This window comes from Zingiber officinale, chromosome 2B (genome assembly GCF_018446385.1).
Source record: "Zingiber officinale cultivar Zhangliang chromosome 2B, Zo_v1.1, whole genome shotgun sequence".
In the NCBI taxonomy this organism is placed as follows: Eukaryota; Viridiplantae; Streptophyta; class Magnoliopsida; order Zingiberales; family Zingiberaceae; genus Zingiber; species Zingiber officinale.
Genome location: NC_055989.1, coordinates 112,551,410 through 112,578,427, shown reverse-complemented (window position 1 = coordinate 112,578,427; position 27,018 = coordinate 112,551,410). Strand labels below are relative to the sequence as shown.

Sequence of the window (27,018 nt, the reverse complement as noted above, 5' to 3'; positions counted from 1 at the left end):
ATTTTGGGTTGACTATTATGACGTGTTTGATTCGGGGTTATCGCTGATAACCTTAATTGGTTATCAACGATAATTTTATTTGGTTTAAGTAATTAGTGATTCCTGATAATGCAACATTCCCGCCTCATCAGCAATTAGGGAATAGAACCAGGAATCAAAAAATCTTGGAAATCTTAGGTTTTCTACGATTCCGGGGTTATCAATATTTTTTCCCCAAAATTACCCTTCGAGGCGGAGGGGTCGGACTGCTGGTAGCAATCGGCGCAGGGGACGCACTGGATCCAACTGACGTCGCTCCTAGTGCCGAGGACCATGTACAGCGGCCTTGCCGGACTACCGACGCCCACCCGAGAGAAGTACTCGCCGCTACCCATGCTGGTTCCGGAGACGATGGGTCCTTCAATCGCCGCCGCCGCCGCGGTGCTTTGCAGAAACTTCTCTTCCGCAACGGGCTTCAGATCGGCCGCAGCGACACCACCTACAGCGAAGGCCGCGCGGGCGTTGACGACACAGACGCGGGCGGCGTCTCGGCGGAGACGAGCGAGTGTCAGTTCTTTGTAGTCGGGGTGGCGTTGGCCATCAGAGAAAGGCAAGAAATCGCGAGAATGGAGAGGGAGCACGCGAGCTTCGGTCCCCGCTTCGCAGCGAGATCGTGGCCGCCTGCGACGCCTGTGGAGATCGTAGGTGCGGCGTCGGCGGTGGTCACGATCGGGCCGATGGATGCGCGTGCGAATGAGGAAGAGACTCGTGATTGGAGTTCGGAAACAACGTCAAGGAAGAAGAGAAGTCACGGGAGAGAAGAGATAAAAAAAAATTTCATTCAATTAAATTAATTCAAAAAGTTAAAGGGTAAATTAGTAAATATAAAACTAAGTAATTGCATAATCTTAGTTGAACCAAACACCTAATAAGTTATGTTGTATTCCTCATAATCTTGGTTATGTGATTACCTGGTAATCACATAACCAAGGTTATAGATGATAACTTGAACCAAACGCACTCTTAATATGTTTGTTATCCATTTAAAATATTCATAAAAAATAATTCATTTAGCAAAATATTAATTGATCTATTTGAGTAATTTTTATCCTAACCGATTTAATATTCAATTCGTACAAATTATACTCGTACACAAATCAACTAGATTTAGTATAATCCGAATCTTAAATTTCTATCCCAACAAGGGTGCATGTGAGAGACCATCTCATCCTATAAATTCACATCTAAAGTTAATAGTATAGTCTCATTTTTTTTTTTGTTTTTGTATGGTTGGCGCAGAGGTATTGAATTACTTTTCCAGAAGTATAAAATATCTCGTTAATCTCTCCCATGTAAAAAATAATTATACTATGACAAAATGTACCGTTTAGGTTTAGAATGAATAATATCCCATAATTATTTTAATGTGTTCATTTCCAAAAATTCCAACCTGCTTCACGATTCACGAGTCACGAGTCACAGCAGAGTAACAACCAGTGACAGCGATGGGAGAGAGAAGCACGTCCACAAGTGGAGCAGGAGGCCGCTTCCTGGTCTCCCTGCTGTTCGCGGCGGTTTCTGCCACCGCCCTCCGTTTCGAGCTCGAATCAGGCTTCACCAAATGCATCTCCGAGGACATCAAGCTCCACGAAGTCGCCGTCGGCAAGTACTCCCTCGCCAGCCTCTCCGATGACGTCCCCCTCCCCGACTCCCACAGGGTCTCCGTCAAGGTCGCCCTTCCACTTCTTTCCAAACCTATTCCATCCACGCGCCTGTTTGATCTATAGCTCCTTACCATTGGTGGATGGATCGCTAGGTTACCTCACCGTACGGGAACAGCATCCATTACGCGGATCAGGTGGATTCGGGCAACTTCGCCTTCACCTCGAACGAGGCTGGCGACTACCTCGCGTGCTTCTCGGCCCACGACCAAAAGCCCCCCGTCAGGATGGCGGTGGAGTTCGAGTGGCGGACCGGCTTTGCCGCCAAGGACTGGACTGGCGTTGCCAACAAGGGGCAGATTGAGGTAAGGAAATTGCATTCCCTTTCCTTCTTGATATAATGCACTTCAAGTGTTGCAGAACTCTTTAATTATTCTATTGTTTCAGCTCGTACGAAATAGATATGAGCTTTTCCTAATCTTGAAATATAAATGAACTTGATGATCTCAATGTGCTTGAATTTGAATGTGGATTTTATAGAATATGTTCTGATTGGAGCAAACAAGAATAGGTTTTCCTGTTAGCTAGGCTCATGTAGATATTACATAGCACAAGATAGAGATCGTCAAACCACAAAGAACGATGCTATGATTATTTCCTGGTGGTGTTGAAAAGTTATGTTAAGAAGGATCATGGTAATAGTACATACAGTTTGTATAAAATGCTCAAGGTGCCCTCAGCCTGGCATGTGAGTTTCTATTTTAAGACCTACATCATCCCATATATGGATGGTTCCTGTTTAGGAAGCTATAATAGTACGACCTGACAAACAAGATCTTCAAAACATCACCACTGTGGTTTTTGTGTAAGAGTTCATCGATCATGGATACAAAATTGATGTCAATTCTTCTATGCAGCTGTTTTACTGAAGCTCAAATGAATAACTAAATCCTCCTGGTTTTAGTCATGTTACTATCAAGTGAACTACTGACGCATTGGGATCAAGTGAGCTACCCACACATTGAGAACATGATTACTTGTATGATTAAGTTTGGGTTCCCTCCCTTGTCATAATTGATACAGTTTTCTAGTCATTTTGGAGGTTTTTTATTGACAATGTATTGCTAGCAGAAGGAGCTTATCCTAACTAAGCTTTACCCTATGAGGCCATGACGGATTTGGCTTTGCAAAGGATTACTAATTTGGATATGGAAGTGTGAATCTAGTATCCTCAGTAACGTGATCATACATTGTGGAGTGGATCAAATCTGATATGAAACCCCTATCATCTATTGAAAGTCAAGTCACTTTCAGAAGATGTCCAAAAGGTGTAATTGCACCTAAAAGTGTACTCAATTAGTTACGAGGGATAAGGCCCGACGTCAGCAGTCTGGCTTTATGGAGTAAGGACAAAGAATCCAAATGCTTTTGCAACAAATTCAGTTTACACTTTAATGCGCGAAATAAAGAACAAATTCAATTCTTACTAGGGAAATATATGAAGGCTATATTTGCAAACCAGTTGCTTCAAATAACAAGCCAAAGTGGTCACCTACTAATGTTTTTTGGATGTCCAAATTTGCTATGTATTGCAGGGATTCCTATTAGGACTGATACAGACCATTACAGAAGTTTGAAACTCCTCTGAATGTGGGCAGAGATCTAAAAGGAAAAAAATCTTTGTTTTCATCATGACCTGGAATATGCTTCCATCTACCTTGAAATACCCCACCTAGTGATAATCCATTAGAAGGCAACATTCAGAATCACAATAACGAGAAAGCAGTACTATACAACAAAATATATTTTTTATTTACTTCTACAGAATCAGAAAATGTTTTAGCATATAAACAAGAACATCTCGTAAAAATTAAAGAAAAGCTCATCTGTATAAAAGAAAGTACCTCATGCATTGTAAAAACAAAATGCTAAAAGAAAGAAAATAAGTCAAAGAATTTGCTTGACAAAAAGTAGGAGAAATCATGAAAGTTCTTGTTTATAGAGATAAAAGTGATCTTAAAGATCTAAATATTACTAGCATGTAACCTTTCTTTGATTTCAATAGAAATATAAGATCCATAGAGCTATCCCAAAATGATTGAGACTAGCATGGCATGAAGGCAATCAATGGTTATTTTATTATTTACTTTATCAGGAACCAATATGGATCCAAGTACAGATCTCAACAACAATCATTTTATTACGATGTTCCAATACTTCGTTCTTGTTGATAGGCTATGGAACTGGAGTTGAAGAAGCTGGAAGATGTCGTGAAGTCCATCCATGATGAAATGTTTTATCTCCGCGAAAGGTAAACATGCTGTTTTAAGCCTGCTTGGGCTAGTTTTAGTTGGTTACAAATTTTTTTTTCAGCAGCTGAATTTCGTGATTATAGTACCACAATTAACTTAGTATCTCGGTGGCTTTGTGGTGCAGAGAGGAGCAAATGCAGGACATGAACAGATCGACTAACTCAAGGATGGCTTGGCTGAGTTTCCTTTCACTTTCTGTCTGTCTTTCAGTGGCTGGCTTGCAGCTATGGCATCTGAAGAAGTTTTTCGAGAAAAAGAAGCTTCTTTAATCATAGATTTTTGCCCTCAGTTCCTTCTTTACTTGCGTACATGTATCAATAATATGGTATCAAGGACGTTGACGACAAGTTAAACTTGGAACCCCTCCTGTTTTGAAACGAAATGAGGATCAGCCCAGCAAGTTTACTGTGCAGCTTCGAATCAATCTTGATTGTTGATCAATCAATTGCTCAAACTGGTTTGCACTTGGTCCCTTTGTTCCCAGTCATATAAGTTTTGTTTGTTTCACACCTGAGTCTATGCCATAAGTAGGTTTTAACCAATTCGAGTCATGTCGATCGTAGTCTAAACTTTGGTCATATTTATCTTATTAACCCAATTAGCTTGGTTTGATTCTATTATGACTTGGTCAAAGTTCGGATTGAGTTTAGTTAAATTGTGATTGATTTAGTCCAATTTAGGTTTAATCAAATCAAATTATGATTTTCTTATGCTTATCTTAATTAGGTTGACCTAATCAGGGGTTTGACTTATCCAAATAGGATCGAACTTATCTAATTTCACCAAGTTAAACTTACCTGATGTTTATCATTCGCAGGTCTACTGAAGACGCTAGCGCTAGTGTTGCCAGAGCAAAAAAAAAAAGTAAACTAGTTTGTATTTTTGAATTTATATTTTTTTTATGCTTAATGTGAGTTATCTTGTTTTGATGTATAATTTGATGCATTTTGAAGAAATTCGAGTTCGAGTTATTTAAATTTTAAAATTTTAAATTATGTTAAAATAATCAGACTATTATGCATTTGAATTTAGTTCGAAAAATTATTTTTGAATTTAGTAATTTTGAATACGAATATTCGAGTCTGATTCGAAAAGCTATTAGTTTGCACCCCTAAAATTTCAGGCAATTACTAGCGTTGCTACCAAACAATATTGTAACATGGAATGTGTCGCACGGGGTTTAAACTTCAAGGGTTGATTTCGGTTTATCGCTGGATTTTGTTTTCAGTTTATTACGAGTTGTTTTTTAATTGATTTTCAGCAAAAATCCTCTACTACAATCGTATATTTTAAAGGGTAAGAAAGCCTTATTTTCTTTTAAATCACGAGAGTATCTCATTTTAATTTTTTTTATTCAAAAGAGTATTTCATTCCATTGTTATATGTATAATTATTTAACTATTCTTTAATACTGTTGTCTGTCTAAATTTTGGGTCTGTCACTCTGTCACATGTATTGTAAGTGTTACGAATTTATTGTTATACTTGTTATGGCAATTGCACTTTTATAATTGTTATAACGTAAATATTAGATGAGATCTAATATACATGATAATAATTCAGTTTTCATAATTTTTATAATAATTATAATAGTTATAGTTTATAACTCTTATAATATGAATGAGTTATAGTAATTATGAAATTGTATAGCATGAATATTTTTTAATAAGTTGAGTATGTATAGATGAATAAAATTAAATTTTGTAATTAAATAATTATATGTGATTGTACACCAAAATATGACGGTTTTGTGATAAAAAAAAAATAAGATACGGTGGTAAAAAACACACGTCCTTTGCCTTACTTTAAATGCATTCATTTATGAAAGAATAATTTCTTGAATTTCTCACTTTAATTAATAATGCTTAAGTAAGGATCTTCCACGTGTACAGCTTCTAATTATAGTGCTTCCCTCCATCCTTGCGTCGAGTATCCCTTCCATTTTTTTTATTTCTTTTATTCCGATGGCTTTCTATTCCAGAGGTTGTGCTTCCCCCCAGATTTGATCTTTCGGTTGCAGGCATTGCTTCGAAGAGACGGAGGTAAACTTTTCGATCTTATCGACATTGCTTTGAGGATCTGGTGTGTTTCTCCGTCTTGCTTAAATCGAAATGAATAATGCGAGCTGGATTTTCGAATGGCTTGTGGAGTTTCGGATCGACTACATGATGTTTTGGTTATGCTGCCGTCTTGATTCTTAGCCTTATCTGGGATTGGTGGGAGCGTGTTGCGTAACTTTTGTAGTGCACTAAGGGTGGGCATTGGTGAATTCGATTTCATCGATTTTTTCCCCTAAATGCGAATTAGAGAAGGATCTGAACTCTAGAACTAGTAAAATGACTTAGGCAAAAACGAAAGACAAGGATGAGTTTGAGACTTGAACCGGGTTTGCTGGTTGCTACAGTAAGTTGTCAGTTTCTGTTGATGATTTAGCTTGAAAGATAACTATCCTAACTTGAATCCAATATCAGTTAGGACATAATTGCCTTGATTATGATGGTTTTAATTTCATGGTTTGAATGTATTTGGGGAATTGTTTAGAGTGGAAGACGCACGAGAAACTTTTCTCCAAATGAAAGGAATGGGTTTGTTCATGACACCAGCTCCATTTCAGATGTCCTAATTTCTTCATTAGCATGTCAAAGTTGACACCTGGAAGGTTAGATGCATGCTTAATTAGTTTGGATGTTTGTGCATGATATTGGAAACTAGTCAAAGAAAAATTTAGTTAGTAATAGTGACCCAAAGGTCAAGGACTTAGTAATGATTCTTCATCATTTATAATCAATTTCTACTCATATTAAGGAGATTAGATGTTTAACTTTTTTCTTATTATAACTTTAAATTTCTCCATATGTAGGTGACACCTAACAAGATGATGGATGTTGAACTCCCAGAAGATGAAGGTACTAGTACACCGCTGAGTGCAAGGAATATGCAGGCATTTGAGCACGTTGGATCATTTGCTGCTGTTGCTCAATATAACCCTAGGAGAACAAATAGGATTCTAATGAGTACTTACACAGTGCTAGTCAAGGCGAAAACCAATGTGCTATTACCTTTTGGACCTATAGCCATCATGCTTCACTATCTTACTGGAAAGCAAGTAAGGATAGCTCGTCAATATGATTGTATTAAATACCAAGTTATCCTCTTCTGTACATTGTTATTCTCAAATCACACTAGTGATGGTTATTCTTTTTGTTTTCTTCTAGTAATGATGAATCACTAATCCTTAGGAAGATTGTCTCATGATGCTTTGTTGTATGCTGGATCCAGCAATTTTAACTTGTTTCTGCTAATATATATAGCGAAATTACACTTTACTTGAAGCCTGGTAATTTTGTTGATAGATCATGGTACAAATGTGTCAAAATAGGATACAATGTAGAGTAGTCCTATTTGCCCAATTATTCCTTTCCCTACCTCACCTTAGAGTGATGGACGGAAAGAGGATATGATTAAGTTGAACCTTGATGTAGGGAAGGTAGATAAGGTTGCCAATGGGGCAAACTCAGGATTTTTTCGTATTTTTTCTCTTACTACTTAGAGTTCAATTTCAGATTATGCTTATGCAATTGATATAACTAAGCTTCTTCAGGTTTCTAAGGACTAGAGAAGAAATTTTGTTCTTGGAATATGCATTAGAGAATACTATCAGAGTATTTGTTAGTTGTCAAGACCTAAAGAGCTTTGTTCCTAGGTAAGGGAGGAGTTTCTCATTGATAACAATATAGCAAAATCAAATTTACAGGGTAACACATAATAGGGTAAACACATATAGCAAAAATAGAAAATAAACATGTTTTATCAATATTTTTTTTAGTTTGACTACATGTTGACATTATATAAGTAAATTCATGCTACAAGAATAACACATGGGTGTTTTTAAGGGTTATGCAGAGTTTGTGAGGATTATGTAGGGGGATTTGCAAGGTTTACATGGGAGCTTTTGTGAGGTTTATTGAGGGATTTTTGTGAAGGTTGGAGGAGGGTGACACAAGCGAGATTAATTAAAACCTAAACCAAACAAACAAATTATATTATTGTCTAATAAAATCTCAAATTTTTCCCCCAAACTCAATCCAACACAAATACCTCATCTCCTCAATCAAAGAAAATTAATATCTGTTGTCTAGAAAAAATTTCAATGGTCTCCTCTTGATTTTTATATAATTTTTTTATAAAGTCTAAAATAAAAAAAATATATATAAAATTAGCAATTTTAGTATTAGTGCTACTACCTATTAATTTCTTTTAACAAACACTTGTGAGTCATGCAATACTACTTTGACCTTTTTATAAGCTTGCAACTTAGCTTTATTTGATGTCATCTCAGTAAAATTTGTAGGTAACTATGTAATTTCTAATACCATAATTTTCAAACTCGGTTGACTCCCACTTATTAGTCGACTCCACTTAGCAAGATAAAGACTTTGCTTGTTAATAGTGGTGGTTGATCTCTACTTATATTCACCCAAATCAACTAGCGTTTATCAACATCCTTTTATGGCATTGCTTAGACTACCAAGCCTTTTTTTAATGTTTTATTTAGTACTATATCATACCTTGTTAATGCAAAGTAATAATAAATAATATAGTTTAATAAAAAAAATATTTAAACTAAGTAAACACAATCCATTATTTTTAAAAAATAACAACAAGAACAACCAAGGATTATCCCACTAGGTGGGGTCGGTTATATGAATCCTTTTATGCCATTGAGCTCTATCTCCTACTATATCATCATCTATACTTAAATAAATTTTATCTTTATTTTATTGTTGCTAAGTCTTTTTTTGGTCTTCCTCTTCCTTGTTAGATATGTGTGTTTGTCATAGTTTCACATCGCCTAACTGGAGCATTTATTAGTCGTCTAAGTACATACTGTACCATCTTAAACATGTCTCTCGGAGTTTTTCCTCAATAGATGCAACTTCGAATTTCTCTCTAATGCTCTCATTTCTTATTCTATCCATTCTCGTATATCTGCACATCCACCTTAACATCCTCATCTCTACAACTCTCATCATCTGCTCATATGCTCGAGTCATAACCCAGCATTCAACTCCATATAACATAGCAGGTATAACTGTGGTTTTATAGAACTTTCCTTTAAGTTTTAGAAGTACTTTACGGTCACATAAAACATCCGACATGCTCCTCTATTTCAACCATCCTACTTGTATTCTATGTAAGACATCTCACTCAATCCCTCCATCGTTTTGCAAAAAATGATCCTAAATATTTAAAGTTATCGGTTGCGGGCAACTCATCATCTCTTATCTTAATAATTATCTCATTAGGTCTAATATTGCTAAATTTAAATTCTATATATTCTATTTTTATTCTACTAAGCCTAAAACCTTTCCCTTATAATATTTCCCGCCAAGATTCTAGTTTAGCATTTACTCCTTCACGTGTTTCATCTATCAAAATAATATAATCTGCAAACAAATACACCACAGTTGACAGTACTATGTCTTGAATGTGTGTAGTGACTTCGTCTATAATTAGTGTAAAAAGATATGGACGTAGAGTTGATCTTTAGTGTAACCCTATCTTTATTGAAAATGCTTCAGTTATTCCACCTGAAGTCTTTACTCTAATCGTTACATCCTTATACATTTCCTTGATTAGTTCAATATATATTACGCTAACACTTTTCTTTTCTAGAATTCTCTATATAATTTCTCTTGGGACTCTATTATAAGTTTTTTCTAAGTCAATGAATACCATGTGAAGATCTTATTTTTACTCTCGATATTTTTCAATTAATTGTCTAAGAAAATGTATAGCTTCTATTGTCGACCTTCTAGGAATGAACCCAAATTGATTTTCAGTCACCGTGCTTGCCTTCTTTAATCTTTTTTGTATTACTTTTTCTAAAGTTTCATGGTATGACTCATTAATTTAATACTTCTATAGTGTGTACAATTTTATACATCTCCCTTATTCTTATATAAGGGAACTAGAATACTTACCCTCTATTGATCAAACATTTTTTTTCATTTTCAATATCATGTTAAATAATTTTGTAAGCTATTCAATACCTTGTTTCCCTAAGCACTTCTATACCTCTAGCGGAATATCATCTGGTCCAACGTTTTTTCCATTGTACATCCCATGTAAACCTTGTTCTACTTCTAAAGTTTAAATTCTACGATAAAAATTTAAATTTCTATACTCATTTAACATACTAAATTACCTAAGTTAAGTTGGTCACCTAAACTTTCATTAAAAAGTTGATGAAAATACCTCTTTCACCACTCTTTTATTTCTCTATCTTTTACTAGTACTCTATTACATTCATCTTTAATACATTTTATTTGGATAAGATCTCGTCTTCCTTTCTCTCACTCTGACTATTCTATAAATGTCTCTTTCCCCTTCTTTTGTATCCAATTTTTGATATAATTGTTCAAAAGTTTCATTCTTTCCTTCATTCATTACTTTCTTAGCCTCTTTCTTTGCTATTGTATTTTTTTTAAGTTTTCCTCGTTCTTACAAATATATAATTCCTTATAAGTTCGTTTTTTCCTTCACTTTCTCTTGTACTTTCTTATTCTACCACTAAAATTCGTTACTTAGTAGTGCATGTCCCTTTGACTCACCGAGTACATTCTTAGCAACTATTTTCAACTTTGATACCATCTTATCCCATGTCGTATTAGAGTCACCATGTATTTCACCTAATATTTTTACTTCTACCTTCTCTTTTAATATATTTTGTTTCTCATCCTTTAACTTTCACTACTTAATTCTAGGAGTCGTGTATATTTTCTTTCTATTGATATTATGCTTGAGGTGTATATCCAACATTACTAACTTATGTTAGGTAATTAAGCTTTCTTAGGGATGACTGTGCAATCTTTATAAATCTTTCTACCCTTCTTCCTAACCATAAAAAAGTTAATTTGCGATTTATTATTCTCGCTTTTGAACGTGACTAAGTGTTCTTCTCTTTTTTTTTAAAAATGTACTAGCTAATATAAGGTCATATGTTATCACAAAATTTAATATAGTTTTCCCTTCTTCATTTCTTGTTCCAAACCCATAACCCACATGTACCCTCTCATATTCCTCATTTTTCATTCCGACATGCCCATTTAGATCACCTCCTATTAAAATCATTTCATTTGGCAGAATATTTTGCAATACTTCATCTAAGTCATCCTAAAATCTTGATTTGTTAGCTTCATATAATTCTTCTTGCGGTGCATATACTCTAATTATGTTCATAGGTTCTATCACCAGTATTATCTTAAGAGCTATAATTTTATCCCCTTTGGTTTTTTCTAGCTACTCCTACAACTTCATCCTTTAGCGAACTATCTACAACAATTTCCACTTCATTTCTTGCTTTACTCTTTCCTGTGTACCATACTTAAAACTCAAGTTCTCTATCATCTTTGTCTTCTCGCATACCCATTTTGTCTCTTGTACACACAAATACTAATTCTTCTTTTATTCATCGTATCTATTATAGGATCGAAATGTGCTAGAGGGGGGTGAATAGCGCTCGTGACTTCTTCACGTTCGTTTAAAATCGATCGAGTAAAATGACAACGGAATAAAGACAAAAAGAAAGAAAGAGACAACGCTAGCATACCAAGAGTTATTTGGTTCGGAGCCTGTGACGACTCCTACTCCAAGACCCACACGTGAGAGTGCTTTCGATGGGCAAATACTAATCAATCCCATGATTACAAGAATAATTACAACTTTAGTACAGTAATTTGAATAACAACAATACCAACAACTTGGAGAATCAAATCTTGAGCGCAGTCATCGTCGGAGCATCTTTCAAGCGTCGAGGAAGCATGTTCTGAGCAGCACACAGAAGCGAAAGTTGTTCAAAATGTTGTTCTTGAGGTGCTGGTCGAATCCTCCTTTATAGCCCACTCCAAGCGCTTGGAACCTCCCCGGGCGCCCCCAAAGGCCTGACGTGGTGTGCTCTCATCGAAACTTGATCTATAAAAATTATCCATCCCCAGGCGCTCGGATCGTGACATAGCTCCGCCAATTAGTGTGCTCCAACTGTCCGAGCATATCGAATTTTGGTTGTCCGAGCGCCTGGAGCAACTCTGGGCTCCCCAACTACGAGGGCGCCTGGCCAGGCACCTTGCTCCAGGCAAAGTCTTCTTGAGCGCTCGGAATAGCTCCATGCACCCAGACTTCAGGCGCCCGGACTAGCTTTTTCCAGCAACTTCATTTTCTACAAAATAAAGTTAGTCCAGACAAAACAATATAAATAAGGTATGATTTTAACAATATTCGGATTGTCCAATCCTGACTTTGATTTTCGTTGAAACTCTAGATCCGACCGACGCCTACTGTTTCCTCTTCGGGGAACGCGTCCTCACCTACTCCTCTCAAGAGAAATTACCTTTTGTCAGACCGATCCTCCAGACCGTCTGGACTTTTGCTCAACGTCCGAGACTTCAAGTCTTCATGTTGAACGTTTGATCCATGACCCGTCCAGTCTTCCACTTGGTATCCGCAACCCCAAGATTTTCTCCTAGAGTCCTCGATTCTAGGATTTCACCCAAGGTCCTTGATCAGCCAAGACTTCGCCCAGTCTCTCGGACCAGGACTTCGTTACCTAACCACAACTAGGATTTTCCTTTGCCTAAGATCACTTAGAACTTTCCTGCACACTTAGTCACACTTATTATATCACAAGACATCTTAACTTTGAACCCCTTTGTCATTATCAAAACACAGGTTCGATCGTCTGATGCTCCCTGCACCGACATTGACTATCTCCAATGATTTATTGGTGATGGTTCCTATGTTGCATATTCCAAATCTTAGACTATTAATCTTCCTATCATATTTGTTTTTATCCAACCTAACTCCGCCCATGACGACCGGTCATGGCCGGTCCCAAGCCCGGATAAAGGAGGAGGGTTGCGTTAGGTTGCCAGTCAGCGTCAAACTATGACAAACATTCATTGAATGGATCCATTAAACTATTGTGCTAATGCTAGGTTGTTCCCCGGAAAGAATGCATTGCAGGGTCCGATTGTAACGTCTCGGCAAGGACCGCTACATTTCCAGAACTCGGGTGTAGTGCTAAATATGCAAGAGTTTGCATTACAGGGTCCGACTGTAACGTCTCAGCAAGGACCGCTACATCTCCATGAGAACTTGGGTGTAGTGTTAAATAGGCAAGAGTTCTCACTCCATAGGTTAGATAAGAACAAATATGATAGGAAAACTAATAATCTAAGATTTGGAACATGGAACATAGGAACTCTCACTGGTAAATCAATGGAGGTAGTAGATATGATGATTAGGAGAAGAATTAGTATTTTGTGTGTACAGGAGACAAAATGGACAGACGAGAAGGCAAAGATGATAGAGAACTCGGGTTTTAAGTTATGGTACACTGGAAAGAGTAAAGCAAGAAATGGAGTGGGGATTATTGTCGATAGTTTGTTAAAGGATGAAGTTGTAGGAGTAGTTAGAAAAGGAGATAGAATTATAGCCCTTAAGATAATAGTGCCGAAAGAAACTATGAACATAATTAGCGTATATGCACCATAAGTAGGATTAGATGAAGTTACCAAATCAAGGTTTTGAGAGGACTTAGATGAAATATTACAAAATATTCCACCAAATGAAATGATTTTAATAGGAAGTGATCTAAATGGGCATGTCGGAGTGAAAAATGAGGAATATGAGAGAGTACATGGGATTTATGGGTTTGGAACGAGGAATGAGAAAGGGAAAATCATATTAGATTTTGCGATAGCATATGACCTTATATTAGCTAATACGTTTTTTAAGAAAAGAGAAGAACACTTAGTCACATTCAAAAGTGGGAATCATAAATCGTAAATTGACTTTCTTATGGTTAGGAAGAAGGATAGAAAGATTTGTAAAGATTGCAAAGTCATCCCTAGAGAAAGTTTAACTACCCAACATAGGGTAGTAGTGTTGGATATACGCCTCAAATATAGTATAAATAGAAAGAAAATATATACAATTCCTAAACTTAAGTGGTGGAAGTTAAAGGATGGGAAGTAAAATATATTTAAAGAGAAGGTAGAAATACAAGCATTAGGTGAAATATACGATGACTCTAATACAACATGGGATAAGATGGTATCAAAGTTGAAAATAGTAGCTAAGAGTGTACTCGGTGAGTCAAAGGGGCATGCACCACTAAGTAATGAATCTTGGTGGTGGAATGAGAAAGTACAAGAGAAAGTGAAGGAAAAACGAATAGCTTATAAGGAATTATATATTTGTAAGAATGAGGAAAACTTAAAAAAATATACAATAGCCAAGAAAGAAGCTAAGAAAGTAGTGAGTGAAGCAAAAAATGAAATTTTTGAACGGTTATATAAAAAATTGGATACAAAAAAAGGGGAAAGAGACATTTATAGAGCAACTAAAGTGAGAGAAAGGAAACAAGAGATCTTAGCCAAATAAAATGTATTAAAAATGAATATAATAGGGTATTAGTAAACGATGGAGAAATAAAAGAGCGGTGGAAGATGTATTTTCATCAACTTTTTAATGAAGGTTTAGGTGACCAACTTAACTTAGGTAATTTAAGTAGGTCAAATGAGTATAGAAATTTTAATTTTTATCGTAGAATTCAAACTTCAGAAGTAAAATAAACTTTAAATGAGATGCACAATGGAAAAGTCATTGGACTAGATGATATTCCGATAGAGGTATAGAAGTGCTTAGGGAAACAAGGTATTGAATGGCTTACAAAATTATTTAATATGATATTGAAAACGAAAAAAATGTCTGATCAATGGAGGATAAGTACTCTAGTTCCCTTATATAAGAACAAGGGAGACATACAAAGTTGTGCAAACTATAGGGGTATTAAACTAATGAGTCATACTATGAAATTTTGGGAAAAAGTAATAGAAAAAAGATTAAGAAAGGAGACCACAGTGACAGAAAATCAATTTGGGTTCATGCCTTGAAAGTCGACAATAGAAGCTATACATCTTCTTAGACAATTAATTGAAAAATATCGGGAGCCAAAACAAGATCTACACATGGTATTCATTGACTTAGAAAAAGCTTATGATAGAATCCCAAAAGAAATTATATGGAGAATTTTAGAAAAGAGAGGTGTTAGCGTAACATATATTGAACTAATTAAGGATATGTATAAGGATGTAACGATGAGAGTAAAGACTTCAGGTGGAGTAACTAAAGCATTTCCAATAAAGATAGGGTTACATCAAGGATCAACTCTAAGTCCCTATCTTTTTATACTAATTATGGACGAAATCACTGCGCACATTCAAGACACAATACCATGATGCATGTTGTTTGCAGATGATATTATTTTGGTAGATGAGACACGTGAAGGAGTAAATGCTAAACTAGAATCTTGGAGGGAAACACTAGAAGGGAAAGGTTTTAAGCTTAGTAAATTCAAGACAGAATATATAGAATTTAAGTTTAGCAATATTAGAAGTAATGAAACAATTGTTAAGATAGGAGAGGACGAGTTGCTCGGAACCGAGAGATTTAAATATTTAGGGTCATTTTTGCAAAATGATGGAGGGATTGAGAGAGATGTCTTACATAGAATACAAGCAGGATGGGTGAAATGGAGGGGAGCGTCGAGTGTTTTATATGACCGTAAAGTACCTCTTAAACTTAAAGGTAAATTATATAAAACCGCAATTTGACCTGCTATGTTATATGGAGCTGAATGTTGGGTTATGACTCGAGCACATGAGCAGAAGATGAGAGTTGCAGAGATGAGGATGTTAAGGTGGATGTGTGGATATACGAGGATTGACAAAATAAGAAATGAGAGCATTAGAGAGAAAGTCGGAGTTGCATCTATTGAGGAAAAACTCCGAAAGACACGTTTAAGATGGTACGAACATGTTTAGACGACCAATAAATGCGTCAGTTAGGCGATGTGAAACTATGATAAACATCCATATCAAACGAGGAAGAGGAAGACCAAAAAAGACTTGGTTAGCAACAATAAAACAAGATAAAATTTATTTAAATATAGATGATGATATAATAGGAGATAGAGCTCAATGGCGTAAAAGGATTCATACAGCCGACCCCACCTAGTGGGAAAATGCTTGGTTGTTGTTGTTGTTGTTGTTGTTGTTGTATTTGTTTTTATCCAACCTATGGTGTGAAAACTCTTGCCTATTTAACACTACACCCAAGTTCTCATGGAGATATAATTGTCCTTGCCGATACGTTACAGTTGGACCCTGCAACGTGAACTTTTGCATATTACACCCGAGTTCCAGAGATATAGCGGTCCTTGTCGAGACGTTATAGTCGGACCTTGCAACGTATTCCTTTCAGGGAACAACCTAGCATTAGCACAATAGTTTAATGGATTTATTCATTAGACATGTGTCATAGTTTTAACGCTGACCGGTAAAGGTTACCCTCCTCCTTTATCTGGGTTTAGGATCGGCCTTTAAAAAAATAACCTTAGCTAAAAAATTAAAGATTGATGATATATTTATTTAGTATCCTAGTGGTATTGTTTTTAAATTTGCTTATGTTTATTACTAGCAATTGCTAATCTAATAATCATAAAACATATACAAGTCCTTGAAATTAAAGTTAAATATTCGTAAGGCTACACTTTTGCAGGTGGCTCATTCTAGTGCAAATCTTTTGTAGTAGTTATTCATGGTTTGGCAAAACACTAAATGAAGCATATCATGCATATTTGAATAGAGTAAAATATGTAAGTTTTAACTTAATTTTGCTTAGTCCTTTCAATTAATTTTCTAATTAGTTTATGTTTTAAAATATTTTGAAACCAAATTTTGCTTTTTTCCTTTCAATTAATTTCCTAATTAGTTTATGCTTTAAAATTTTGACATGGCTCCTGAAATCATCTGATCTATCCAATTTTATCTAGCCAATATTTACGCCCATCTGGATTATACAGATAATAATTCTTTTTTTTATTGACCTATTTCTATACCATAAGCTAGCTCTTGTTGTTTAGGTATTTGAGTTATCCTGATCAATATCAGTTTGTTGTTTCAAAGGTGAAAGCCAGGCTTCTCTAGCTAGATGAGACTGGTTGTTTCTCCATCAATGTAGTGATGGCATGTAAACTTAAGTGGATGGAAACTTACTGTGGTTCATAGTTAATTATGATTCTTTGACTGATGAAACTAAGCTTCATACTGAACCTATTATTTGTCGTGTTAAAGTGGAAAAACCAACCTTCATTTTCATGAAAGCTGGAGCAGTACATTGAAAGATTATGCTGCATTTGGTTCTTATGTTGACTTTGCAGTTTGACACCAATATTTTCAAATTCAGGGATGGGTTTTCTTTTTCAGTTTGATTGGAATCACACCTTTAGCTGAGCGTTTGGGATATGCAACTGAGTAAGTTGGTTTTGTATGACAAATAGGGTTCTCTAGTATAACTCTTCTTAAGTTGCATACTCATTTGTTATTATTTTGCAGACAGTTGGCATTTTATACTGGTCCTCTAGGTACATCTGTGTCTCCTACTGCACTTTATTGCTAGATTTTGTGCAGATATTATTTCAATGTGGAAGTACTATATCTTTTAATAATGTCATGTTACCAATTGCAGTTGGAGGCCTTCTGAATGCTACATTTGGAAATGCAACTGAAATGATAATATCAATATATGCATTGCATAACAGAATGATTCGTGTTGTTCAGCTATCCTTGTTGGGCTCCATATTGTCAAACATGCTTTTAGTTCTGGGATGTTCTTTTTTCGCTGGTGGAATTGTTCATTGCAACAAAGTTCAGACCTTTAATAAGGTAGCTATTAGTAACAAAGCTATGTCTTATCAAATGAGATCTTGATTACATTTTTTTTTGGTATGAAACAGGCTTCAGCTGCAATGAACTCAGGATTGCTGCTCATGGCAGTGATGGGCCTGATGTTTCCGGCAGTGCTTCATTTTACTCATTCAGAACTACATTATATAAGATCAGAGCTAGCTCTTTCAAGATTCAGCAGTTGTATCATGCTTGTGGCTTATGCTTGCTACTTATTTTTCCAATTAAAGGGTCAGAACAATGCCTACAAACCAATTGATGAAGTACGTTGTAAGCTCTAATTAAAGTCTTGGAATTGTAAATTCAGAGAAGCCTTTGCTGTTAGATTTATATTATTATTTTATTGTTGCTTCAAGATGGCCTGTCTCATTTTTGGCATGAGGGAGATTATTTTTATTATGTAACTTGTTACAGCTTTAAGACATAAGGTGTGGAAAGACATTTCATTTCCTGAAACTAAAGTGGCAGACTATAGTAGGAAACTTGGACCAGCTATATAGTTAATAGGATAGTTTCCTGGGGTTATGCTCACTGTATATTGTTTAAAAATTCCCTAGATGCTTTATGTAAAACTCAATGGAGAGGATAAGATTCACAATAGCTGACCTCCAATAGTTGGGACTGACAGGGCTTTACTTTGATGAAAATAATAATGATTTTACCTTTTATTGAAATTTTGAGTGATTTTAAAAGAAAGATTTCCCCGTGTGCTTGCTGTCGGAGGATCTATTTGGAGAAAGTGTTCTCATACTTGAGAAAATTTTAGCTCATTATTTGAGCTTCCAATTAATTCTTGTACTCTTTTGTATTTTTTTCTTGTACTCTTTTGTATTTTTCTGGAACTTGGTTTCCTATTTGGTCCTAAGTTCTGATTGTGTGAGATTTGCAAAGTCAAAACATCAGTGTCCGTGATCAATATATTGATTTATTTGACTTATCCATTTTTTTCCTTTCTGTAAGACTTATCATAATGATTGGTTAAACAAATTGTGTAGGAAGAGGTACAAAATAAGGATAGTGATGAAGAGGATGCACCTGAGATTACTCAATTAGAGGCAATATTCTGGCTCGCAATCTTGGGTGTTTGGATTTCTATACTTTCTGGTTACGTTGTGGATACTATAGAGGTACTAGATGCTTGTTTTGTTCCTTTGATGCTTCTACAAACATATGAGTTCATTTGTTAGTTGTCCATCTTCCTTCATCCAATCTACTGTCAAACTAATGCAAATATGATTACATTTGACATTAAAAAGGACAACCCAGCGCACGAAACTCCGTCAATGCGGGGTCCCAAGAAAATGTCTATCGACAATAATTTTACTGTAACGCTAAGACTCCCCTTCATTGCATCTGGCATTATGGCAATGCATCATCTCAACTCTCTGGCTGCTTCATCTTCAATATTGAAGTGATTGGGCATTTGGTGCCTTCCTACTGCTACCAATTAATGCAGATTTAATAGCTCAAATTTTTCTTTATTGAGTTAGAATGCTCTCTTCTTATTTCTGATTGTCCCTCGTTTCCCTTACTATGCTTCGATTCCTCTAGGCGCTAATATTTGCATATTTTTTTACCTTTAATGGCGATATAAATGCTGAATTTGACAACCCTAGTCCAACCTCACCCTTGGCAATAGAGTCAGTGTTCTATTATATATACACATATAATTTATATGAATGATAGTTAATATGATGTATTAGCAACCAAAGTTGTTAGAAGCCAAGCCAACAATATATTATGAGCAAGCAAGCAAAAGATTCAATAAAATAACTATATTTTCTTAAAGAATTGGTATAGTGAACTTGATACATTATACGACCCATTAATTCTTACATTGTCAATGTCAAACTACTTGACTTAGGGTTGCAGATGTTGCTTAGAACCAAAGGAAAAAAAAGGTTGTGACCCTTGAAAGGAAGAGCTAAGATAAGGAGGAAGGGGGAAGAAAAGGGGAATGCTATCAATTGATAGATCTAGGTCTCCAATGGAATATTATCCCTTAGAAAGATTGGAAGGTGCATAAATTAGTCAATTTCAATATGGGTCGATTGAGTTGGATTTATTGTTAAATATAATCAATACATTCTATAGTTAGACAAGTTGTTGGTTAGAGTTGAAGAGGTAGGGGACAGAGGGAGACAAAATAAAACTCTAAATTAGCATAAAATATTCACTTTGCATATCTCTATATAAAAGAGATATAATCTATTGAAGGATAAAATTCCTATAAGTATTTCAGACTAAGAGGTTGGATGATGTTAAAAGACTAATTTAACTTTCGTCGAGAAATAGAGGATTGTTGATTTTAAAGGGAAATTTTTTAAAATGAGAGGACAATGATTTATAAAGAATAAAACTTATCAGTTATTTCTAAAGAAATTCTTAAGACAAGCTAACAAATGTACCTCAATTTCTTTTGTCAATATGAATTTTTTGATATTTAATAAAATATAATATGAACTTTCTTAGGATTTTTTTATATTTTTTTGTTACCTTGTATATGAGATAGTTTTAAATATCTTATGTTTTGGCTTTTTTTAGTAGTTCTATTATGACCATTTTCTTTTGATTCGATATGATGGAGACTTCACTTCTTAATTTTTTATTTTGATGAATTGCATTACACAGAGGAGATGCTAAATAATAGCCCTATACCTGTATTCATTTAGATAATCTCCCTCCCAAGTACAGTATGTTACAACATAGCCTTGGCCATTATCTATGCCATTCTCAAGCTTTTGTTTAAATGGTTAGTCATTTTGGGTATTAAAATGGAATCCTTTCCCAGTGCACCTCATGGGAAATTCTCATCTCACACTACAGTATAATCAATTCTTGTTAGTAAATAATTTAGAAATTGAAGGATTTCTTGAGGGTAGTAGAGTCTACCTCGACAAATATTATCAATGTATTTCTTAAGATAAATCATTATTTTGGTTAACCTTATTCCCTCTGAGAATATCACGAGGCTCGCTTCATCCAAGGAGCTTCAAAATTTGCATATGATTTTGAAGGAAAATATGCACTTCCTTCCCCACACACCTAGATGGTTACGTTTCACCATGAGATCTTTCTTTCATAACTCATAATTTTGTGGCATATTTTTGGACTTAACAAGTCTAGTTACAAAATACAAGTTTCAAATCTTAAAATAATGTAGTTTTGAGGTCACTACCTCAGCATAGGTTTTGATCAAATTGACAACTCCACTTCTGGATTATGTAATTGTTTTATGATAATCTCTATCAGGGAGCTTCCGAATCCATGAACATGCCTGTGGCTTTTATCAGTGTTATTTTGCTTCCTATTGCTGGAAATGCAGCTGATACTAGTGCAATAATGTTTGCCATGAAAGACAAACTTGTTAGTATCTAATGACATGTCAATTATTGTTTCTTTTAATTTCCCTGGATCTTGTTATTTCCAGTTGGTGATTTTATTGCTTTGAATTTTTTTTGTTTCTGCAGGACATCACATTGGGTGTAGCTGTTGGATCATCTACACAGATATTAATGTTCATGGTAGATAACTTGAAAACTCCTCGCCATGGGGCATTGCATTTCCTTGATGGCAACATCTAGCTTTGTTGTTTGGATAGCAAGCATGATATATTTATTGCCTTTTATTCATTGCCTTCTCTCTTAAACTAATTATTTATTTCCTTTTATACGCACTTAAGTATCCTTGAAGATAATCATATTCTTTTAGTCATTTTGCCCTCTATTGATTGCTTGTGTTCTTGGTTAATTTTTTCTGTATATTGTCCCTAGATTAATGCATTCTTTTACGACAATATAATCAATAGTACAAGCTTTAGTATAGATCCCTTGCATTTTATATGAGCTATTGATATTAGTACATATCTATTCCAAATCAATGATTTCGTCCTTGCTGGTTTTGCAGATTCCTTTCTCGGTTGTAGTTGGTTGGATGATGGGAAAGCCAATGGACTTGAACTTTCAATTATTTGAAACAGCCACCCTGTTTATGACAGTATTGGTTGTAGCATCTCTGTTGCAGGTCTGTTATAGTTCTTGAGTAGTTTTCTTATAAATTGATTTGTTCCCTCTTTAATCTGTGTGTTCTTGTTATCTTGTTCTTGTTAGCATGAATAGGTTCCTTTTTCCCATCTGCTGATAGATCTCATGTGGTTGCTATGCCAGTGCCTCCCTAACAAAAATGATAATCTATTTCAATACACTTGCTTAACATATTGCGTTTAGAAGTTCTCACTGTAGAAGGCCATTACTTGGATCATTTTCTGCAACAATTTTTCATATGTAATCTTCTTGTCATCTTTAATCTTTGCTATATCTATTCCATGATTTAAAATCTGGTACTGTGTATGAAACAGCCAAAACATATTGTTCATCAAAACTCAATATCACTCAGTGTCAAAGTTCAAAATCGCAAGTCTTATCATAATTTCGATCTTTCACCAGAAACTTACTGTTCCCGTCTTTGGTCATCTTTAATCTTTGCTATGTCTGCTCACGCGCACTAGTTTGTGTATACTGGGGCAGCACGCTTGTCACCATTTTTTCCTAAAGATATAATATATTAGAGGTGTATGCAAACTTAATCATAATTTCATTGTCCAAGCTATATTTGTTTCCCTAAAGATATAATTTATATATTAGAAATATATGCCAACTCAATCATAATATTATCCATGTTGTCAGTGTTTGGCCCATTGAGTTGTCTGACACGTATAGTTAACCGGACCACATAGCGCACTTAAAGTTTCCCTTTCCATTGCACTTGATGTGATTGACTGATGTGTACGAATTCAAAAATATATAATTATCATCTAGTAATAAAATATTAATTTTATGAAGATTATTAATTAAGTACTAATTGATTTCACACCGTAAGTTATTTAGACAATTGAAAAATGATTCAGCTACTAACACTTGAAAAGAGAGAGAGGGAGAAAGTTGAGAGTAGAGAGAGAATGAGCGTAAGTGAATAAAGGATAATAAATTCTAGGATTTCGATTTCGTTATAATGCTTGTTAATGTCCCTATGTATTGTTCATCTACCTAACTTCATGCTTACATTCTTGTAAGTTTTCTAACTAAAGTCCGACAACCCCATGCAGGCTGTACCAAAGAATTTACCCAAATCCTAACGCCATTAAATAAAGAAACAACTCTAGAAAGTTTGGTTAAAGGGATATCCTAAGGTCCCCGGTCATACAATCTCTAGAGTTCACCGATTTATTTCCTAACGATAGATTAATGCAACTAAGTAGAATAGGTAACCTATAAAGTCTAATTAAAGGGTTACCCTCTGTAACAGGGTCCCTTGGTCATACAGTTCTAGATTACACAAGTCACTTCCTAACATTAATTTATGAGAAACCCTCTAACTCTAATTAGATACTCCTGGTAGTAAATTGATTTCCTTATAAGAGGATCATCCTAGAAAGTCCACTTAAAGGGTTACCCCCTGTCACAAGACTCCACGGTCATCAAGCTAGTATTTCTCTACAAAGTGACAAATCAACCACAATTCACATGCATATACCACACACATATTTCGTCAAACATGTACAAGGCACAATACACAAGAATAAGTCATAAACACTTTATTAAATAAGAAAATATGCAAGTACATAGTTTATATAACAACATCGCATCACAAATACTCCCTACATCCTAAGAATCGAAGGACCTACTCAATAGAGAAGGAAATACAACCAAGAGACAAGAAATAAAGTCATCTACAACTCAAAACATAAAGAGAAGAGAAGGTTTATCCATGTAGCGCCGGTCTTCTTGGATACAATCCCTACTCCAGAGGTCGATGGATCGGCGAAGATGAAACTTCTAAGGTTCCCCCAGGGGGAAGAAACCTTCTCCAAAGAATGAGGTGGAACCCCAAGCCAAAGATGAGTGAAAAGAGAAGAACCCCTGCCTGGGTCGTGTCACGGCCGTGCCTCTTGGCATAGCCGAACCTTGAAGCGGCTCTGCTAAAGGGGCACGGTCGTATGATTTCACACGACCTCCTAATGAATAGGCTATGGATGGGATGCACGATCGTGTGATGTCAAACTGTCGTATCTCATGGAAATATCTGTTAGACCATTTAGACGTGGTTTTCTCTGGTTGAAGTCTTTCAGCAAAGTTATAGATCTTGAAGTTATCTACATTTTGATATCTGGCACAGCCCGTAACTCTAATTGAGCAAAAGGTTATGATCTTTTTACTTTCAGTCTGCAGTATAGAAAATTCCACACAGTCGTAACTTTTTTCAGACACGGCAAGGCACGACCAAAGCTTGGAAAAAACTTGATTGTCACATAGTCGTATCTGATAGGCACGCTCCAGGCCTTTTGGAAGCTCTAGACTCCGTTTAAGCTCCGTTTTCCGTCAAATTTCTTCCATAGGATCATGCATGTGTCAAGAAACATGGCTAGAACGTGTTCCTTGATTAAATCTCTAATTTGAAGGTCTTTTGAAAGCCTCTTCCTTCATATATGTTTCGTATGAGCATGCTCCTTCCTCCGACTTCACGTTTTAAAGCTTTTTATTCCATTTTTGTTTCGAAATGTGTCCTATGAATCAAAATATGCAAAGATCAGATCTTCGAACAAAAAGAATGGAAATAATATATAATAATAAAATAGGATACGATAAACATAGATTATACGCATAAAATACAAATAGATACGCGTTAAAAAATACTTAAAAACATATATAATTTATGCACTCATTGACTTGTCTAAATCGTGGGGTGTGCTAGACCACCTAAACTACCTAAATGGACTAATTTCAACTGCCCAATCTTCTCAACTTGCTCGGTGGGGCAAAATTAGTCCTCAATTCTCTTAATTTGTTTGGATTGACAAGATCGCCTAGTTGATCCACCAATCTACCCAAACCACTTGATTCACTTGGCTAGCTTGACTACTTAGCTTGCTAGATTAGCAAGTCTGCTCAAAGTGCCTGCGCCACCCAACAAGTTTGACTTGCTTGGATTCCCCCATGCGTCCGATACACTTGAACTTATTGACCCAACTGCCCACTCAAATCAATAAATCATTTGTCCACTCAAACTAACTAGATAGCTTGGCTCATCATATCCTCTGAAACTTATTGAACTGCCCAAATGTACTAACCTCTCAAGTCTCTTAGCACATTGTCCCACCTAGACAACTTGGCTTAATCATCCTGCAGTACCCAATTTTCCATCTAACTCAATAAGCCCTTAGCCCTCCATTGTAATTTACGTGTCCTTTGGCCTCATATGTGATCTCCCACTCCTCGAGATGGTCTGGTGACTAATGCATAAGGTACTGCCAACTCGAGGCCTGAGGTTCAAATCTCAGCATAAGCTAAGATAAATACTTCCCTTATACATCATTCATTATTCCAAGACTAATAGTCATCCGTGATTTACCTCCTTCGTGTTAGCCCTAAGACAGATTGACAGGGACACTAAGACAAGCACAGTCGTCTTTTGCCAACTTACCTTCTACCCCCCTTGGAGATAGGAAAATATTTTCCCCTCCATATGCCAAGCACACAAAAATTTCTTTCATTCTAAAAAATTTTTGGGTAGAAATGATTCTAGAAAAATATTTTATACAACCTAACATTTTAGGGGAAATAATAACATTGAGAAAGAAATTCCACTTTGCTCACTTTAAAGCCATGACATTCAAGGGTAGCATCTTATGATGTACAAATTTCAAAGTTTTAGTTAGTTTTAGCTGTGGATGCTGCGATAATTGTTGGTTTTCAAATTCTTAGTGGGATCAAATTAATCACCTTTTTCCCATACAACAATTTTCAGTTAGCTCCAGCTGAAGACATTAAAAATATTGTGCTTTTTTTTCAGTCATTACTGTTAATATTGCTTGACAATATATCTTAGTAGAGGATGACAATCTCTTCAATGTCTTGGTGTTATCTATTCTATTTCTCTTTCGTACTTGATTTGTTTCAAATAAAACCTCTAATGTCTGCTTTGTTAGTACTTGAACTAAAACTTTGCAGCATTGATATAAAATGGTAAACTTCGATCAAAATTAGATAAGAAGTACAGCTTTACACGCACAGCTTTGTGCTAAATTTAGACCAACAATATAACTTCACAAATGACATTTCTTGCAGGAAGGTACTTCAAACTATTTCAAGGGGTTGATGCTTATTTTATGCTACCTCATTATTGCTGCGAGTTTCTTTGTACATATTGATCCTGCACCAAGTAAGTGGATCATAACTTGTATTCAAGCCAATCTAAATAGAGATATGAACTGGAAAAGTCATGTAATGTGGTATTGTCCTTCAGCTCTCACGCAACAAAGTATGATGTCCCAAGTGAGCTTGGACTTACAAGTTTTGCCAAATCTGACATCATGTTTACTACAAAATATTTCCATTTCTCAGCATCCATGAAGGCACATCATGCGTTTATTCATAGTCGGCTCTCCTCTTAGTTATGCTTGTCAACATTTGTCACAAGATGCTTACAGAATGGAAATTTATTGCTAAATTTAGGAAATTGTTGATTAGAAGACTGACTTACAGAGATTGATAAATTCTCCATCAGTAAACGAATGGTTTTCATGCAGGTGATGTTCCATGATTGAAGCTTCCGATATCTGTCTTTGCTTCAGTTCACGATTTTTGACAAGGTAGTGCAGAATTCAATACTAGAAGACATGGCAATATGGATAGTGAGCAAAATACCCAAAGGTTTTCTATATTTTCGTGGATCTATACCGCTCTGTATCCCAGCCACGAGGCACAATAGGAATGGGGGTGTAGTCGTTTCAGATCAATTTTGTTGTAGTCATTTTTACATAGTCTTGATTGTAGGACACGAACGGCCTGCCAGGATCCTCACGATTGAGTGATTATTCATGTAATGTTGTAAGATTTCTTCCATGCTCAATTGGTCTTGTTATATCTGCAATGAAATTAACTAAAATTCTACAAAGTAGGTTTTCGGCAAATTTAACTTGATTTGAGTTTTTCAAGTAAAACACCGCTCATGACGAATCGGTCATGGTCGGTCCCAAACCCGGATAAAGAAGAAGGGTTGCACTAGGTCAACCAGCGTCAAAATTATAACAAATGTTCAATGAATGAAATTATTAAATTATTGTGCTAATGCTAGGTTGTTTCCCGGAAGGAACGTGTTACATGATCTGGCTATAACGTCTCGGCAAGGACCGCTACATCTCCAAAACTTGAGTGTAGTATTAAATATACAAGAGTTCACATTCCAGGGTCTTACTGTAACG

General features: G+C 35.7%; 2 protein-coding genes across 4 annotated transcripts; both read left to right on the top strand.

Annotated features, from left to right (window-relative positions):
* The first annotated feature begins 1,484 nt into the window (after positions 1–1,484).
* On the top strand, positions 1,485–4,364 carry LOC122046835 (transmembrane emp24 domain-containing protein p24delta9-like). The gene is made up of 4 exons (XM_042607740.1): positions 1,485–1,709; positions 1,796–2,005; positions 3,875–3,951; positions 4,077–4,364. The coding sequence occupies exons 1-4, from the start codon at positions 1,485–1,487 to the stop codon at positions 4,219–4,221; spliced, it is 657 nt and encodes a 218-aa protein (XP_042463674.1). The 3' UTR covers positions 4,222–4,364.
* LOC122046834 (vacuolar cation/proton exchanger 2-like) lies at positions 4,267–26,687 on the top strand. 3 transcript variants are annotated; one of them, XM_042607739.1, is made up of 13 exons: positions 4,267–4,409; positions 4,770–4,816; positions 6,812–7,057; positions 17,260–17,327; positions 17,409–17,437; positions 17,542–17,738; positions 17,810–18,022; positions 18,755–18,886; positions 21,012–21,125; positions 21,230–21,283; positions 21,666–21,782; positions 25,883–25,976; positions 26,344–26,687. In XM_042607739.1, exons 1-13 carry the CDS (start codon positions 4,334–4,336, stop codon positions 26,355–26,357), a joined length of 1,401 nt encoding a protein of 466 aa, XP_042463673.1. In that variant the 5' UTR covers positions 4,267–4,333; the 3' UTR covers positions 26,358–26,687. The 3 variants fall into 3 exon arrangements, with proteins under 3 accessions (XP_042463673.1, XP_042463671.1, XP_042463672.1); XM_042607737.1 differs by having other exon boundaries at positions 25,883–26,687; XM_042607738.1 differs by lacking the exons at positions 4,267–4,409; positions 4,770–4,816 and adding an exon at positions 5,891–5,993 and having other exon boundaries at positions 25,883–26,687.
* Positions 26,688–27,018: the final 331 nt, after the last annotated feature.